At 38.6% G+C, this 15,179-nt stretch overlaps 1 protein-coding gene across 3 annotated transcripts in view; it reads left to right on the top strand.

Annotated features, from left to right (window-relative positions):
• Positions 1-15,179, top strand: part of POLR3E (RNA polymerase III subunit E) — an 892,447-nt gene that overhangs the window by 814,036 nt on the left and 63,232 nt on the right. For all 3 annotated transcript variants that reach the window (XM_044089628.1, XM_044089629.1, XM_044089630.1), the window contains one exon: positions 11,497-11,574. In XM_044089628.1, coding sequence (XP_043945563.1) covers positions 11,497-11,574 — 78 coding nt within the window. The remainder of the gene's footprint in view (positions 1-11,496; positions 11,575-15,179) is intronic.

Here is a 15,179-nt window from a genome sequence, read left to right as displayed (position 1 = left end):
TAGATCCTCTAGCTCCCTGGGTCTTTTACGGGGAGTAAAAAGAACAGGAAGGAACAGGCGGAGACACCCCTTGATGAGGCCTTAAGCTATTAAAGCATTAAATACCCCCACCAGCATAAAATCCTGACATCCACTTTGGAGATCTTTTAACTACAGTGGAAATATGCTTGGTTTTCTGTTTCTTCTTCTGCAGGACGTCCACATGAAATGCCCTTGGAGATGTCCAGTAGGTTCACAGGGTTAAAAAAATAGATACAGATTATAATGTTAGTCCAATATCAAACATTTGTGGAAGAAATGTGGTTATCATGTTTTAATCATGACATACAATTCCACAGAATATTGGACAACTGAGTTGCTGATCAACTCATCTTTTGTATAAAAGAAATCTATAGGCGAAAATTATTCACAACAGTTTTACTTTTCCCAGCCACTAATGCTGTAGCTCTGCCATGTCTCTTATTATTACTGTGAGATTCAGTCAGAGGAAATAAATATATGAAGGGAGGTAAAGCATTACCAGATAACCTATTGCCTTCAACTTCAAATTTACTTTTGCCTTTTTATGTCCATTTATATACAAAGCAACTATATGCTAAAACTATGATAACAGATGTGGATTGGCATCTCCATTCATTACCATTTACAGGCATCCTGGCCTTTCCATGTTTACCTATATTTCTGTGCGTGTAAAGACCCCTCTCTAAACCTTAGTAAGGCTGTGCTAAGGGAAAACAAAAAAAATAGAAGAATACAAAACTATTCAAACCTTGTCAGACAAAATGCATTGGCCCTACAAAAAAGGCAGGGGAAACAGAGGAATGGTATGGTTATAAAACTGGAACTTCCAGTCCAGATTTACTATGGTAAGTACTTAATGTTTTGCATCTAAGACTGGGGGTTAAACTACACCACCACCTTCAGGAAGGAGTCCCAAACTTAGCCTCAAAGAGCGGCTTCTCTAGGAATCATCTTCCTAGCAGCTAAAAGCTGGTCTTGCTCAGTAACCTTATCAATGTTACTCTGCAGAAATGTACATAAAACACTTAGAGAATTAAATGTGGGACAGAACAAGATACTAAATGCCTTCAGCAGCAGGGCTTGTAAGGTACATACACTGTAGGTTACACCTACATGAATGGGTGAAGTATAGCCAATGTCACAAGACCCCCCCCCACACACACACACACACACACACACACACACCTGCAGAAAGCATGTAAAGACAGTTATAGCTTTGGCAATATTCTGCAAGCTAGAAAAGGCAAACACTTGCCACACTTCAAGCAATATTCTCATATCTAGCAAATTAGCAGGAACAAAGCCAGTCTAAGCACCTACAGGAAACAGGAAAAGTGAGAATGCAGAAGATTAGCATTATTTAGCCATAACTGCCAACAAATAATGCCAAAAATTAACAAAACTAACTCAATTAGCAACCATGAAAGGAATGGTCACAAAGGTTGCTGAGTTAAGGGCCGCAAAAGGATATAGCACTCAAATAATGTACAGAATGGAAAAGTTAGCTGAAGTGGACATTTACTTTCTTGCTTGTGAACTGCTGTCAAGTAGAAATACAAAGATCACCAAGTGAATCTCATAACAGACAAAAGTGAATAAAAAAAAAAGTGAACTGTAAGCATTTGTACCAGAGAATACTGACAAGGCATTTGAGCCTTCGTCAGTAATCAAACTGAAGTACCAGTCGCAAAGCAGAAGAAAAAGCCATGGCAAAAGCCCTTAAAAAGGGTAAAAATAGTGAGAAAAATGGCCAAACATGGTATGAAATGATGACCTCATCAGGCACACAAGTGGTGCCTGAGAGGATATATAAAAAGGAGAGAGTCCTCAAATGGAGACGTCAACTAATATACAGTGATATCTCCAAAATTCAAAATCAAATATCCTTAGAAAAAGAAACAAGAGACTGGTCAAAAAGAAAAACATATATGAGCAGGTAAAAGGAAGCAAAGTTTTAGAGATAGACTATAGAAAATAACCCAAATACAGGGAGAGCTGTACAGTTTTCTGTTATTTGTATGTAAAATCTGAGGGCTAAAAACTATTAAGGGAATGTAAGGCTAGGTCTCTTAAGAACCTCACAGGTCAACAACCTAGTAAATACCTGTGAATCTATATACTAAATACAGATAAATTCTTCCAAGTTAATATGAGCAGAAAATTTGTCAAATGGGTTGTTTGATATCAAAGGCACACAGTTGCAAGAAAGCTATGCCATTTCATTATGATAGAAAACACAACAGGGAAGATCCAGCAAACATATAAATTCACCAACCTAGAAAAGAACCACTGTGCTATGGACTGCAGGTAACAGCATGGGTTTTGCTGGGAAATCTAATCTAGTCAAACTTTTCTAGGCTAGCCCTGTAAGAAAGTAAGGAGTAATTCATAACTACAAGAATACCTTTCTGTCTACGCACAAGGTTGTTACCACTGTCAGTTTGGCCAAGAAATCAAACCACTGTGCACCTGTTAAGTGTAGGGGAGGGGAATGAAACAGAGGAGGATATGAAATGAGAATGTTTTGTTTAAAAAGAATACTTTTCAAACCGGTACTTCAATTGTATTATTGTGTAGAAAAGGCTGAAAAACAGCTAAAAGAATAATACTATACAAGAAACACCTTGGTGTGGAAGGTAATGCAGCAGAATAGCACAGCTGCACAGCAAACTAATCTGAGGGAAGTGATAGAATTATGTTTGCATACAAGACTATGATAATTACAGTTTGCATACGAATACACCTCCATTATAATTTGCACTTGGACCTTCTACAACAAGGCAGAATTAGGAAAGACCTTAAACAGGACAACTCTCCTTAAAGCTGTACACACATATAATTCAAAATGCAAACAGTTCAGGATGCGTACACACACAACACTTGTCAAAATGTTGATGACAGAGAGAGGTAAGTGAATTGGCATCAAGGCTGGGAATGTGTCCGAGTGTTGTTGGGTTTGGGTTAGATAAGGGAAAAGCTTTAGCAGTATGCACATTTGTTGGTGTGTGTGTGTGTGTGTGTGTGTGTGTGTGTGTGTGTGTGTGTGTGTGTGTGTGTGTGTGTGTGTGCCAGTATCTGAGCCTGTCTAGTAAAGTGGTAGTGTTACTGAAATAATTTTTTTGTAAAGTAAACTGCAAGGTTAAGGATAGAGGCAGGATCAGAGTTACAGTTAGCATGCATTACTAAGGTGGTGTGTGGGGGGCAAACTTTTTAAATCAACAAAGCTTTAAAACAGGAGTGATTACACAATACTGGGGTTAAGGGAATTTTCCTTTTTCCCAGTAATATACAATCTTGGACTGTGTTTATATATTGATTTTTGTATGTGTGTGTGCATATATATTTTTATTTATATGTATATATGTATATGTATATATATATATATATATATATATATATATATATATATATATATATATATATATATATATATATATATATATATATATATAATGTGTGTGTGTGTATTAATTATATAAACACATATACGTACATAATGGAAGCTTGACGTCTGCCAACATACCAAAGCCTACTGTTGCTTTAAGGTACACCAAACATCACACGTGCTCCTCGGATAGCATAGGGCATAAAGGTGACGTCCATATGTACCATCCTCAGAACTTCTGTGTCGCCAGTCCAAATGCATCTCCAGAATGTCTTTCTGAACGCCTACGTCATTTCCACCAGTTTGAACGTAGTTTTCCTTAGTGTAATCCAGGAAGAATAAATGTCAGTGCGGGAGACAGATTCCCCATAAAGACCGCCACGTAAAGTGTCTTTTTTTGCCTAGGAGCTTCTCATGCCCATACAACCTGTTCAGTTAGTCGGGCTTGTGTTCCAAAAATCCTTCATAGTCTACTTTCTTCCCTTTCTTTGTATCTTGAGAACCAGCACCTTAAGCTTCTCTTTAAAGATACAGTGGAAGGAACTTCCTGCCCCGAGGGTCAGCTGTTAGGGAAGAAAGTAGTTAAAAAGTTTAGACTGGAATCTTCTGCTGTCCAGTCTCCGCTGAGCATTTATCCTGAGGTTGGCGAGAACCCGGAGGCTCACCAAGTTTTTTTTGTCTGATTCCTCTACTGCAACCCTGTTGGAGGCCATAGAGGATCCGGCTGGCTGCAAGCATCCATTTTGGACATTCGTGGGAACCATGGTTGATTACTTCCGAAGGGCCTAGGGGCATTCCTAAGCCTACTCGAGAACAACTTCCTTTTTTCCCCAGATGTTTTTCAAGACCTTTTGACTCAGGGTACTATTCAAGAGGTTCCTATGTCCCAAATGGGTGGGGGGGTTATTCCAGAATGTTTCTAATGCCCAGAAAAGAGGGTATTTGGAGACCAAGTCTAGACCTCTGTCATCTAATACGTTTCTGAAGGTGCCCACCTTCCGGATGCTGTCCCTTCAGACTTTTTTTTTCCTCTCTTGCTCCCTCAAGCCTATATGGTGTCTCTAGATCTCAAGGATGCTTACCTTTATATTCTGATCCATCCCCTTTTCAAGACAATTGTGTTTCTGTGTTACTTCCTGGCATTTTCAGTTCTCTGCTTTGGTCTTTTTTTTACTGCCCCAAGGGTATTCACCAAATGCCTAGCTCCTGTGATTGCTTTTCGCGGGCTTCAGGGTATCCAGATATTTCCTTACCTAGATGACCTGCTGTTTCAGGCATCCTTTTGCAAAATCTTCATTTTGCCATTTCCCTTCTTCAGAGCCTGGCGTCACAGTAAATTTCAAAAAGTCTTCTCTGACTCATACTCGGGATCATGTCTTTCTGGATTGCAGGATTTAGACAGTGGGTATGCTGACATCCCTGTCTCCTCCAAAGGCCTCGACTCTCATTTCCTCCTTCCTCTGGAGTACATGACAACCAGGGAGTTTCTTAGAGGTCTGGGTTTTATGGCATTCACCATTCCTATGCTCCCTCTAGCCAAACTCCACATTAGAAAGTTTCAGTGGTTTCTGAAGTCATTGGGCTTCAAGATACACATCCTCTAGACTTTGTAGTTCCTCTTCATCCTTGTCTCAAGAAGGAACGTCACTAGTGGATCCCCCTCTTCTCTCTCAGAAATTGTTCACAGATGCTTCAAACATGAGATGGGGAGCAGCTCTTGGCTGCCTAAGTGCAGAGGGTGTGGTCGCCTCATCAGCAGAAGGAGCACATCAGTGTCAGAAGAGAGCTCTTATGCTGGCTGTTCAGGCTTTTCATTGTCTTTTCTCTCCAGGGCCTCGTAAAGTATTCACAGACAATACCACAGTGATGTGGTATATAAACAAACAGGGAGGAACAAAATCTTACATTCTGTGCCAGTTGGCACTCCTGCTATGGGATCTTGCTGGAAAATATCAAGTGCCTGTTCAGGCAGTTTACATTCCTTCAGATCAAAACATTATGGCAGACATGCTGAGCAGGTCCTTAGTCAATCCCATGAATGTATGCTCCGCAGGTATGTGTTTCTGGGCATTGTCCATCAGTGGGGTGGTACTCAAGTAGATCTATTTGCCTTCCCTCTGAGCAGATAACTTCCTCAGTTTTGTACCAGAGTTCCAAGTCCTGTGGTGTGGAAGTTGGAAGCCCTCTCTCTCTCTCTCTCTTTTTAAGGGATTTTTTTTAGGTATTCCCTCCCCTTCCTCTAATTCCAGAAGTCCTGTTCAAAATTCAATAGGATGCTTGCAGTCTTGTTGGTGACTCCCTTTTGGCTGCGACAGCATTGGTTCCCTCTTTTGCATTTCACCAAGAGCAATCATCACAAGTTTCCTCACAGGATGGACCTACTCACACAAGACATCCCCACCTGTCCAGTCTCCATCTGACACTGTGGGTGATTTTGATACCATATAGACACCTTTTTCCTGAGGATGCGCTTTTGAGGGTCCTGCAGGAGGCCAGGAAACCTATTACAAGAAAATCCTACTTATCCAAATGGAAGAGGTTTTCTGTTTGGTGTGTGTCTCGTAACCTGGATCCACTTGATCTGGATGTTCCTCTGGTTCTCTCTCATTTGTGTGAGTTGCTCAATGCTGGTTTTCATAGTAGTAGTAGCAGAACTAATTTTTGTTTTTTTTTTTGTTTTTTTTTTCAGCTTTTATGACTGGTTACAGAAGTCATCAAGAATTAGACTACATCCAGTATAGATTTAATCCTTTAGACTCTGGGACCCTTTATCAGCTATTGCTTTGTAACATAAAGCAAGTCATGGCGTGAATACAAAAATTATTGCATGTATGACAACTCATACAACAAAAAGGACAGAAGACACTATGTTTAGGCTGTCTCCATGATGCAAAGGGATACAGCCATGACTGTTGCCCAGGCACCTGGGGTTTATTTAATGGCCTTGAAGGGGAAGGGGTGAAGCCTGTTTACCTCTTCCCGTATGGAGCTTGCATGTACTCTGAGGCAATCTGGGTGGTGTGATCTCCCTGGTACAGAGACCAAGAAGACAATTGCTTGAGGAGCAGTAGGAGGGACAGGGCTGCTTGGAAGCAGTGCCCCTTGTGGAAGTGTGGGGCATTTGCTTCAAATAGACCATTGTGTACATCCCTCATCCCCAGTGCCTCATTGGGTGTGTGCCTGTAGGGCCTGTGGAAAAAGTGAAAAAAAAACCCACTCATGGTGGCTGCTTGGATGATGGCCCCATTTGGTCAGCTCTTGTGCTATCAAGGGCACAAATATGAAGATAAACCAAGAGAATGGTCAACATTTTGCATTAGAGAAACCGCAAAAAAAAAAAAAAAACAAATTTCATAGCGGAGAGAAAATTTAGCTAAGTCTTGGGTAAAGGCTGAGGTCCTATTACCTTGACATTTGCACTACACTTGAGGGAATAAGTCCCAAAGGTAATTACAGAAGTACGTGGTGCACATTTCTGCTGTAAGTCTAAATTTTGTGGATTATACATTATAATAAAAATCAAACATTTACTCACATGGCAGTCATTACATGTCACTCAAGAAGATGGTAACTGAAAAAGCTAACTTGATGGAGTTAGCAAAATTATGATAGCTAAGAGTACTGAATTTCATATTTTAAGACCTATGAAGGAATATGATGTTGTAAAACATTTTGGAGAGTAGTAGTTGTGCTTAAATGTTTAGAGAATTTGAATGTGATGAGCAAAGGCTATGGGTAAGGGTTGAGCATAAAAAGGAATGTAGGGTTGCGACTGTGGTTTAAGAAATGTTTATTGAACAGGTGCTTATGCTGTGAAATAGGCTGAAGCTTATCTTTGGATGGAGTAATGATCTAAATTTGACGATCATAAATCGAGAAATATTATTGAACAAAACCTGTAGGAAGTTATAGTTAATAGTAGAAGGCTATATTCTAACTTCTTTTGTAGTGATGGATTTAACCTGAAGAGTTGCTTGGTTGGATATTTTGTGGTATGTTGCTAAGTTGACTGCAATTTCAGGCAAACCCCGGTCAAGCCAAAAATCCTAGGTATTTGTACAAGTTGCCTAGTAATAGAGATGTCACTGACAAAGTGCCTGGCATCAATGAAAGGCAATTGTCAGTACCAAAGGTCATTTTTTTTTTTTTACTGACATTTGGTAAGAGTTTCTTGGAAGCAAACCATGTATGGATATGCCTGAGATGGTTTGCGGTCGTTTTACCTGAAGACTAGAATATCTCTGACCAAAAGCTAGAGACGATTATGCCAAAAAGCTAAAATTGTTGGGACCTACAGTGTTCACCTCCTGGACTTGAACCCCTCCCCCCACATTGGCAGGATCCATGGTAGAGCTCCCCTCCAAGGTTTGCAGTGGCAGGGAGGGTTCAATATGTAGTGTTTTTGTCAGTCCTTGTACATTTCAACATTTTAGTTTTTTGATGTAATTGTCTTGGGATTTTGATCTTCGATGTTCTGGTCTTCAGTAAAATAACAAACCATTTGAGATCTTTAACTAGTGTGTGTCTGATGGTGATGGTGTAGTATCAGTCAAATCACCAAGGCATCTACATAAAAAATTTGGATGCACCAGGTAGGGTAGTGCTAAAAACATTAATTAAGATAGTGAAAAGTAATTGTCCCAAGATAAAGCTGTGGATCTAGGTTACTCTGTTCCTAGAGGGAGAGAAATTTTCCCGCATTAACTTTAGAAGAGTATTTCCTTGGGTAGCTGTCTTTCCAGGAAAATGATGTGGGATATAATCTGTGTCAAGTAGATTTGTATATGAGTCTAGAATACCGAAGAGAATCTGTCGGGTAGGTTTCTTCTAGGAGTTTGAAGTACTGAACAGAGTCAGAGGCCTCTCTCATATCCGTAAATACTGTTGTAAGTGTGCTGTTTTCAACATTATGAATTATTTGGTTTATGAGGCAGATGGATGTTGTTCTCTCTGAAGCAATGTTGTTGGGAACTAAGGTAAGCAAAGGAGCTAGGGTGGGTGGTAAGCTGTGAAACTACCCTTTCAAGGGCAGTAGGATGAGTAAAGGTATCCATTTTTTAGAGGCATGGAACAACTATGATTATGTCCCAAAGGTCAGGGAACGTAGCACTGATGAGTAACAAGTTAATGTTCCTAAGGGGCACAGCCCAACCAAGTGTGACATTCATTGAGGGCTTCAGGCATGAGACCAGCTGGCAGTTTCATGTGTTTGCTTCCTGAATGGAAACTTGAGAGTAGAGGAGAGGGTGAGGTCTTTAACCTTCAGAAAGCAAGTTATCAGTCTTAAGTTTGAATTGCTGGGCTTGGCTGTTGTCAGAAGGATTATGGATGGTTTGGATTTTTTTGTTCAGTGCTCGAGATGATGACTAAAATTTTTGTAGTAAATTATTGACCTCTGTTCAGAGGACGGGAATCTTCTCTTGCAGTATCTGGAGGTAGTTTGCTTTGACCTGTTGTGTGTTTTAATAGTGATTTCTTGCATTGCAAAACTTTATCCAGCTGTAGTAGGAGTTTAACATTTTAAAGGATTCCCTAGCTGTCTTCTCTGTGTGAGTTGTATTTTTCACTTTAGAAGTTAGTCTTAGAGTGAGGTTGTGTTTGGTATAACTAGTAACTAAAAGTACTTGTTCTGAAATGAAAGAAAAATGTTTGGAGATTATTGAAGTGCCAAGTCAGTGTCAGTTCTTTAACACAGGCCGGTCTGTATGCAGTAGAAATATTGGCCCATTTTTTTGTCAGTTTAAAGGATCTGAAGATGGAGCTGGATCCTGAAATATTTGTCACCTTACCAGAGATTAAGTTTTAAGATAGTGTAGGGATCACTAAAAATAGAGTGAATTTGATGGTGGTGGGATGGAGGGATTATATGAGGAGCATCAATGAAGACCCAGTCAAGCAAAGTACTTTTTGTGTAGATTTCTTTAATTAGGGACATTTGCTGTTTGAATTAAAGGTGTCTGACAGTTAGCTCAGAGGATTAAGGTTGTGAGCTGTTGACGAGCTACTCCATGTAGTTCATGTTTTGATCCCCCTGCTTCCATTTGTCTACTGGGGAGGGCTGACCAAGTAACTTAAAAAGGCTATTTATTTATATTCATTTACAGGGGCAGTGCACTGATCAATATTCACAAGTTTCAGGCTCAGCCTGGATAATGCTTTGGGACAATTGGGGAAAATTGAGCTATGCTCCTCGATGATCTCCTGGACCGCATGGTTAGTAACTACCTATGAACCAAGGTGATTTGTAGCCCAATTTTTTTGTTTATGTTCCACTTCTGATTGAATTTGCCCACTACCATAATAGTGTTCCCCGTTTGGCTTGTCATTGTTTTTAAGAAAGTCCCTAATGGCTTAATTGAAAGTTGGTTGAGGATTGTAACTATTTATTGATCCCAAATTAAATGGCTACAGATGACTATTAGTGTCATAGTTCTTGGACTTAACAGATTGAACTACGCATTCTGCTCGAATATGCCTTGGCAGTAAGTAGAAGCTTGACTCCCTGCAAGGTCTGGCTCCTGATCTTAGGCTATGGAAAAATTTGAGTACATCAGCCATTGATGGAATCCTGTCATGTGGTTTTAACCAAGGTACAGTTATAGCAGTAGTGTCTGGTTGATGTTATTGAACCCAACATTTAATTTTGATGGAATTTATTCATGTTACTGCCATGTGTGGAGTAAATAGTGAAAATACATTTTTGTTTGTGAGTTGTAGCAAGTAGGCCTGGTTTGGCTTCAGTGGCCTTAATGAATGACAGTGAATTAGTTGGTTTAGTGGCCTTAATGAGTGACAGTGAATTAAAGCAAATTATAAAGTTTAGGCATTTGATCAAAATTTTGCATAGTTGATTTGATTGATTTTACCTCAAGTATGCCTGTGTTGGATATCTGTCTATCATGTGTATATAAAATTGTGTGCGTACATCCATACATATGTATGGATGTGAATGTGTGTGTATACATGTGTGTGTATATGTGTAGATATATATATATATATATATATATATATATATATATATATATATATAGATATATATATATATATATATATATATATATGTGTGTGTGTGTGTGTGTATGCATGCATTTGTATATATGTACATGTACACAGACACACGCACACGTGCAGGGAGTTGGCCATGGTGTCATGATTTATGGGGAGAAGCTAATTGCATAGGTATAATGGAAACTTTTTGGGATTGGATTGGTGGGTGTTGACTAGAAAACGATGCAGAAAATGGGCTGCAGGAGGGGAAAGCCTTGATGATGGTGTACCCTAAATTTTCACTCACTGCTGTCCTTGTAAATTAGTATTATTTTAGTAGTAAATTTAAGGGTGAATGTGTGCGCATTTTTCTTCATGATTTAGTTTTTTTTTTTTTTTTTTTTTTTTTTTGAAAAAAGTGGTTTATGCCGTTCCTTAAAGTGTTAATTTATTGGTGACACGGGAACGTGGTGAATGGAGTTTGGAGCCCCCGAACAGTGCATGTGACATGTTTCAAATTACTATACTTAAAAATTTCACAAAAGTCTTTTGAGTGAGCCCTGCACTGATTGATTGAGCTGGTTTGCAAGTCATTTTTGAATAATTTACTTTAAAAAAGTCAATATTTTTCCCCTCACTTTCCATAAAGGGAGGAGATTTAGTATTGGAAGGTAGAATTAGTGGCATTCTGGACCTTATGTGTAACATGATGATATGAATGTTTCACTTTAATGTTATATTCATGTACTTTGTGTGTGCCACAGACAAATTAAATATACTTTTTATTCCTTTTTTTGTTTAAGGAAAAACCACTGGTGTGAAAGGTCTACCCATCTCCCTAGTGTACAAGAAAATACTATGACTTGTTCAGTCAAATGAGTAAAGAAGGGCTAATGGATTCAAACGTGGATCTCCACTCTAGCACCTAAACCACTGTGATGTGCTCTAATGGTTATGATCAGTAAAATGTTGCATGATTCATCAGCTTTTATGTACCAGAGACCTACTTTCAGAAGTATTGATTTGCTGTTTAGTAGTTCAAGAACTGCATTTAATGCTGGTTGGTTACAGAGTGGCTTATGTTTACTTTTCTTATTTTTTAGTTTCCCCCACAGATTGGTGCTACTCCTGAGGAGCAGAAGGTATTTGCACTCTGGGAACTAGGATCACCGTATGACCCCGTAAGTGCCACTGTCTATATTTTTGCCCCCCCCCCCCCCCCCACCACCACCTTTTTGTGTATTGTAATATGGAAGGAAATTGGTATCACTGTACTGGGTACTCACCATGAGCTGTCACAACAATGACCCAGCACTTCATGAAAGTAAATAAAAAGGTCTCGGCTAGCAGGCTGTAACAATTCAAGAACTGGTTGAAACTTAATGTGTAATCAACTTTACCTGTTCACATTGTTTCTCCAGGTTAATCATTATACTTTCTGGGTACATGTCAGTTTTAAGTAACGAAGTACATTGTATTATACAAGTAACAAAATGTTTCAAATGCCAGATATAAAAATGTTTGTGTTTACAGCAGTATAAATATAGAATACTAGCTTGATGCAGGCTTATTCCTTACTGTCATTTAAAATTCTTCTGTCATTTTGCTAGGTTCATTGATTTGCTTACTACAAGCCATTCCTGATAGTAATCTTACTGCCTCTGAAAGTGGTATTTAAACTTGTACAAGTACAGACAATGCTCAGCACATATGCCAGGTTTGTAGACAGCCTTTTGGTCACTGGATCGTAATGACCAAGTGGGAACATAGTTATGTAGAATGTTTTTTAGTGTTTGACAGGAAGATGGATGCTGGATAATTTTATAGGTGGAAAGAATTTGTGCATATCTTAGTTGATGCGACAGTTCTAATCAATTTAGGCTTTTCAGTGCTATACTGTGGTGGGTTCTGAAAGGGGTATTTGCTGCAAATGTATAACTTTGTTATAGTGTTCAAGTTTTGCTTTTTGTGACGCCTTATGTAAGCAAGCAGGGGAGAGCCATAAACAAGTTTGTGGAGAAGATATAAGTGCAGTTTTAGTTGTGTCGTGATAAAGTTTTTGGCTCTGTAAAGATAGCATTCCTAGTTTTTGGTGAGTTTTTCTTGTGCAATTTTGTATATGCATCATCCACGATCACCCCTACTAATTTGCTATGAGAAGTGACTTCAGTGGTTGTTTTATCGAGAGAGGGCTTTAAATTTTGTTTTTTCATGAAAGAGGGATTTGAGGGGGGGGTAGTAGTTTGGTCTTTTTTGGATTGAGCATGGGTTGTGAGTTACAAAGCCATGTTTCAATGGCTGTTAAAGCTTCCTGATTAATTTATTTGGAGGTGTACCATATTGTCAGATGTGCAGACGAGAGTGGAATCACCTGTGTTTTGTATTAGGGTGGCCTGTTGTGTGGATGTATAGAGGGTGTTGGTGACAATGTTATAGGACGGGAACAAGGATAGAGTTTTGTGGTACACCACTGCTGACTGAGAGGTAAGGAGAGAGAATGGATTGCCATTTTACTGACTGATACCTATCGGATGGGTAGCATTTGAACCACAGAAGGGTGGGCTGAGAGAGACCTAAATGAGGACATTTAAAGTAGAAGTTTGCTGTGACACAAACTGTGTCAAAGGATTTAGACAGGTCTATTAATCAGGAAGAGACTAGGTTGCTGTTACCTCTATCTTTATTGACACTATCTATATAGGTTAGAAGGGCAGAGCTAGTACTATGGGAAGGATGGAAACCATATTGTGTAGGGGATAGGAGTTCTTCCTGCAGGAGATAGTCTAGCAATTGTTTTTGAATACATTTTCAAGTATTTTTAGCGAGGTCTAAAGTTATTAATGTCTTGAATTTCTTTCTTTGAGCACAGGAATAATGTGTGACTTTTTCCAGAGAGGGAATGTAGAATTCCTGGATTGGCTTATCTATAAGAACTGAGACAGAGGATAGGCAATGCTATTCGCTGCTGTTTTTAGGTACGCACTTCGAAGGTCATCAGCTGAAGAAGAGCAAAGTTTAAGTGAAGTTTTGTATAGGATGTGGGCAGAGGTTTGAAGGTGAAAGTGGATGTTGTGATATGTGGCTGTTGGGCAGGGTTGGGATTAGATGTTGAGAAAGCCTTGGTTAGAGATGCTATATTGTCTGTAAAATGAGGGTTGAACTGTATTGCAGTTTTGAGTGGTGAGTTAACAGGAGAGGGGGTTATGTTGAATTTTTGGCCAGGATGTAAGATTTCATTAATGGACATCCCAAAATCTTTGAGATTATTTGTATTTCTGAAAGTTGTCATAGTCATTAATGGACATCCCAAAATTTTTGAGATTATTTGTATTTCTGAAAGTTGTCATAGCATAGTTTTTTGTCTTCATTTGCTTTTTAGTATGATTGTGAAGCATTCTTAAGTTTTTAAAATATTGAGGTGTTTTATAATTTTGCCATACTGTACATGCTTTTTCTCTATCCTGCATTAACATTCTCGTCTTTTTGGATAGCCAAATTGCATTATTATTTAGTTTCTTCCTTCTAGAAGGTGCAAGGCTATTTAGGATATTTAGAAAAGTTGTATTGAATTCATTTACATCACCGTCTAAGGGGAGGATTTTAGGAAGTTCCAGTTAATAGATGATAGTGTAGTACCTATAAACATTTCTGGATTAAACTTAAGAAAGGTTGTGTGGTATTTTATAAAAATGCTGTTTAACTGGATGTATGAGATGTCTGGTCATATAGATTGGGAGGTGATCACTGAAAGAGTCTGGCATTCTACCTGTGATGATATATTTGCTAAGGTCTGATACTAGGATCCAGTTTAATAGGGGAATTTGATGTCTTGCTATAATGTGTAGGGGTGATAATTAGTTGTGTGAAAACATATATGTTCATGTTTGATGTAGGCCAGTTAGTTTGTCCAACCAAGTGACGTTCACATCACCTAGCAGTATTTTTTCTTGTGGAAATGTTATGGATATCCAGTGTAGGATATCTTCCAATATAGCTGTATTGTCAGCAGGAGGGATGTAAAGGACAGCAATACCTATTTGTTTAGAACTGTTTATTCTGAGGAAAGCAATATAAAGCTCTGCTGAACTGACTTTTGGTATTGTTTTGCTGTAAGGCGGAATGTGGTAGGTGTCTGGTGGTGGCATTGCTTTAATATTTCATATTTATGTGTGTATGTATGTGTATATATATATATATATATATATATATATATATATATATATATATATACATAAATACATACATACACACACACACACACACACACACACACACACACACACACACACGCACGCATACACGCAGTGGATATAAAAAGTGTACACACCCCTTTTAAAATGCCAGGTTTTTGTGAAACCATACATGAGACCACAATAAATCAGTTCAAAACTTTTCCAACCTTTAATGTGACCTATAACCAGTACAATTCAATTGAAAAACAAACAAATCTGTTAAGAGAAAAAATATAAAAAATAAAAAAAGTTCAATAAGCTGGTTGCATAAGTGTGCACACTTAAACTAATACTTTGTTGAACTTCTTGAAAATGCACCGGAGTATTAGAAATCATTTGCTTGAACATGCACCAAAACAGCTTTTTTACTGGTTTGGTCATAGTTGCAGAAGATTCAGGCTCTTGTTTCCTGTAATCAAGTTACAGGGTTTGAGCCTAAGGAAATTTACTAACGTGCATAGCTCTCAACTGTTTTTGCAGAATGTCCAGATTTTTGCCTTTCATTTTTGGTCTGTTCCTCATAAAATTTGTTATTTTTTGGAAAATCACTTAGG

Source organism: Protopterus annectens, chromosome 12.part0 (genome assembly GCF_019279795.1).
Source record: "Protopterus annectens isolate FY-2018-M chromosome 12.part0, PAN1.0, whole genome shotgun sequence".
In the NCBI taxonomy this organism is placed as follows: Eukaryota; Metazoa; Chordata; order Ceratodontiformes; family Protopteridae; genus Protopterus; species Protopterus annectens.
This window is presented reverse-complemented; position numbering and strand designations above follow the sequence as displayed.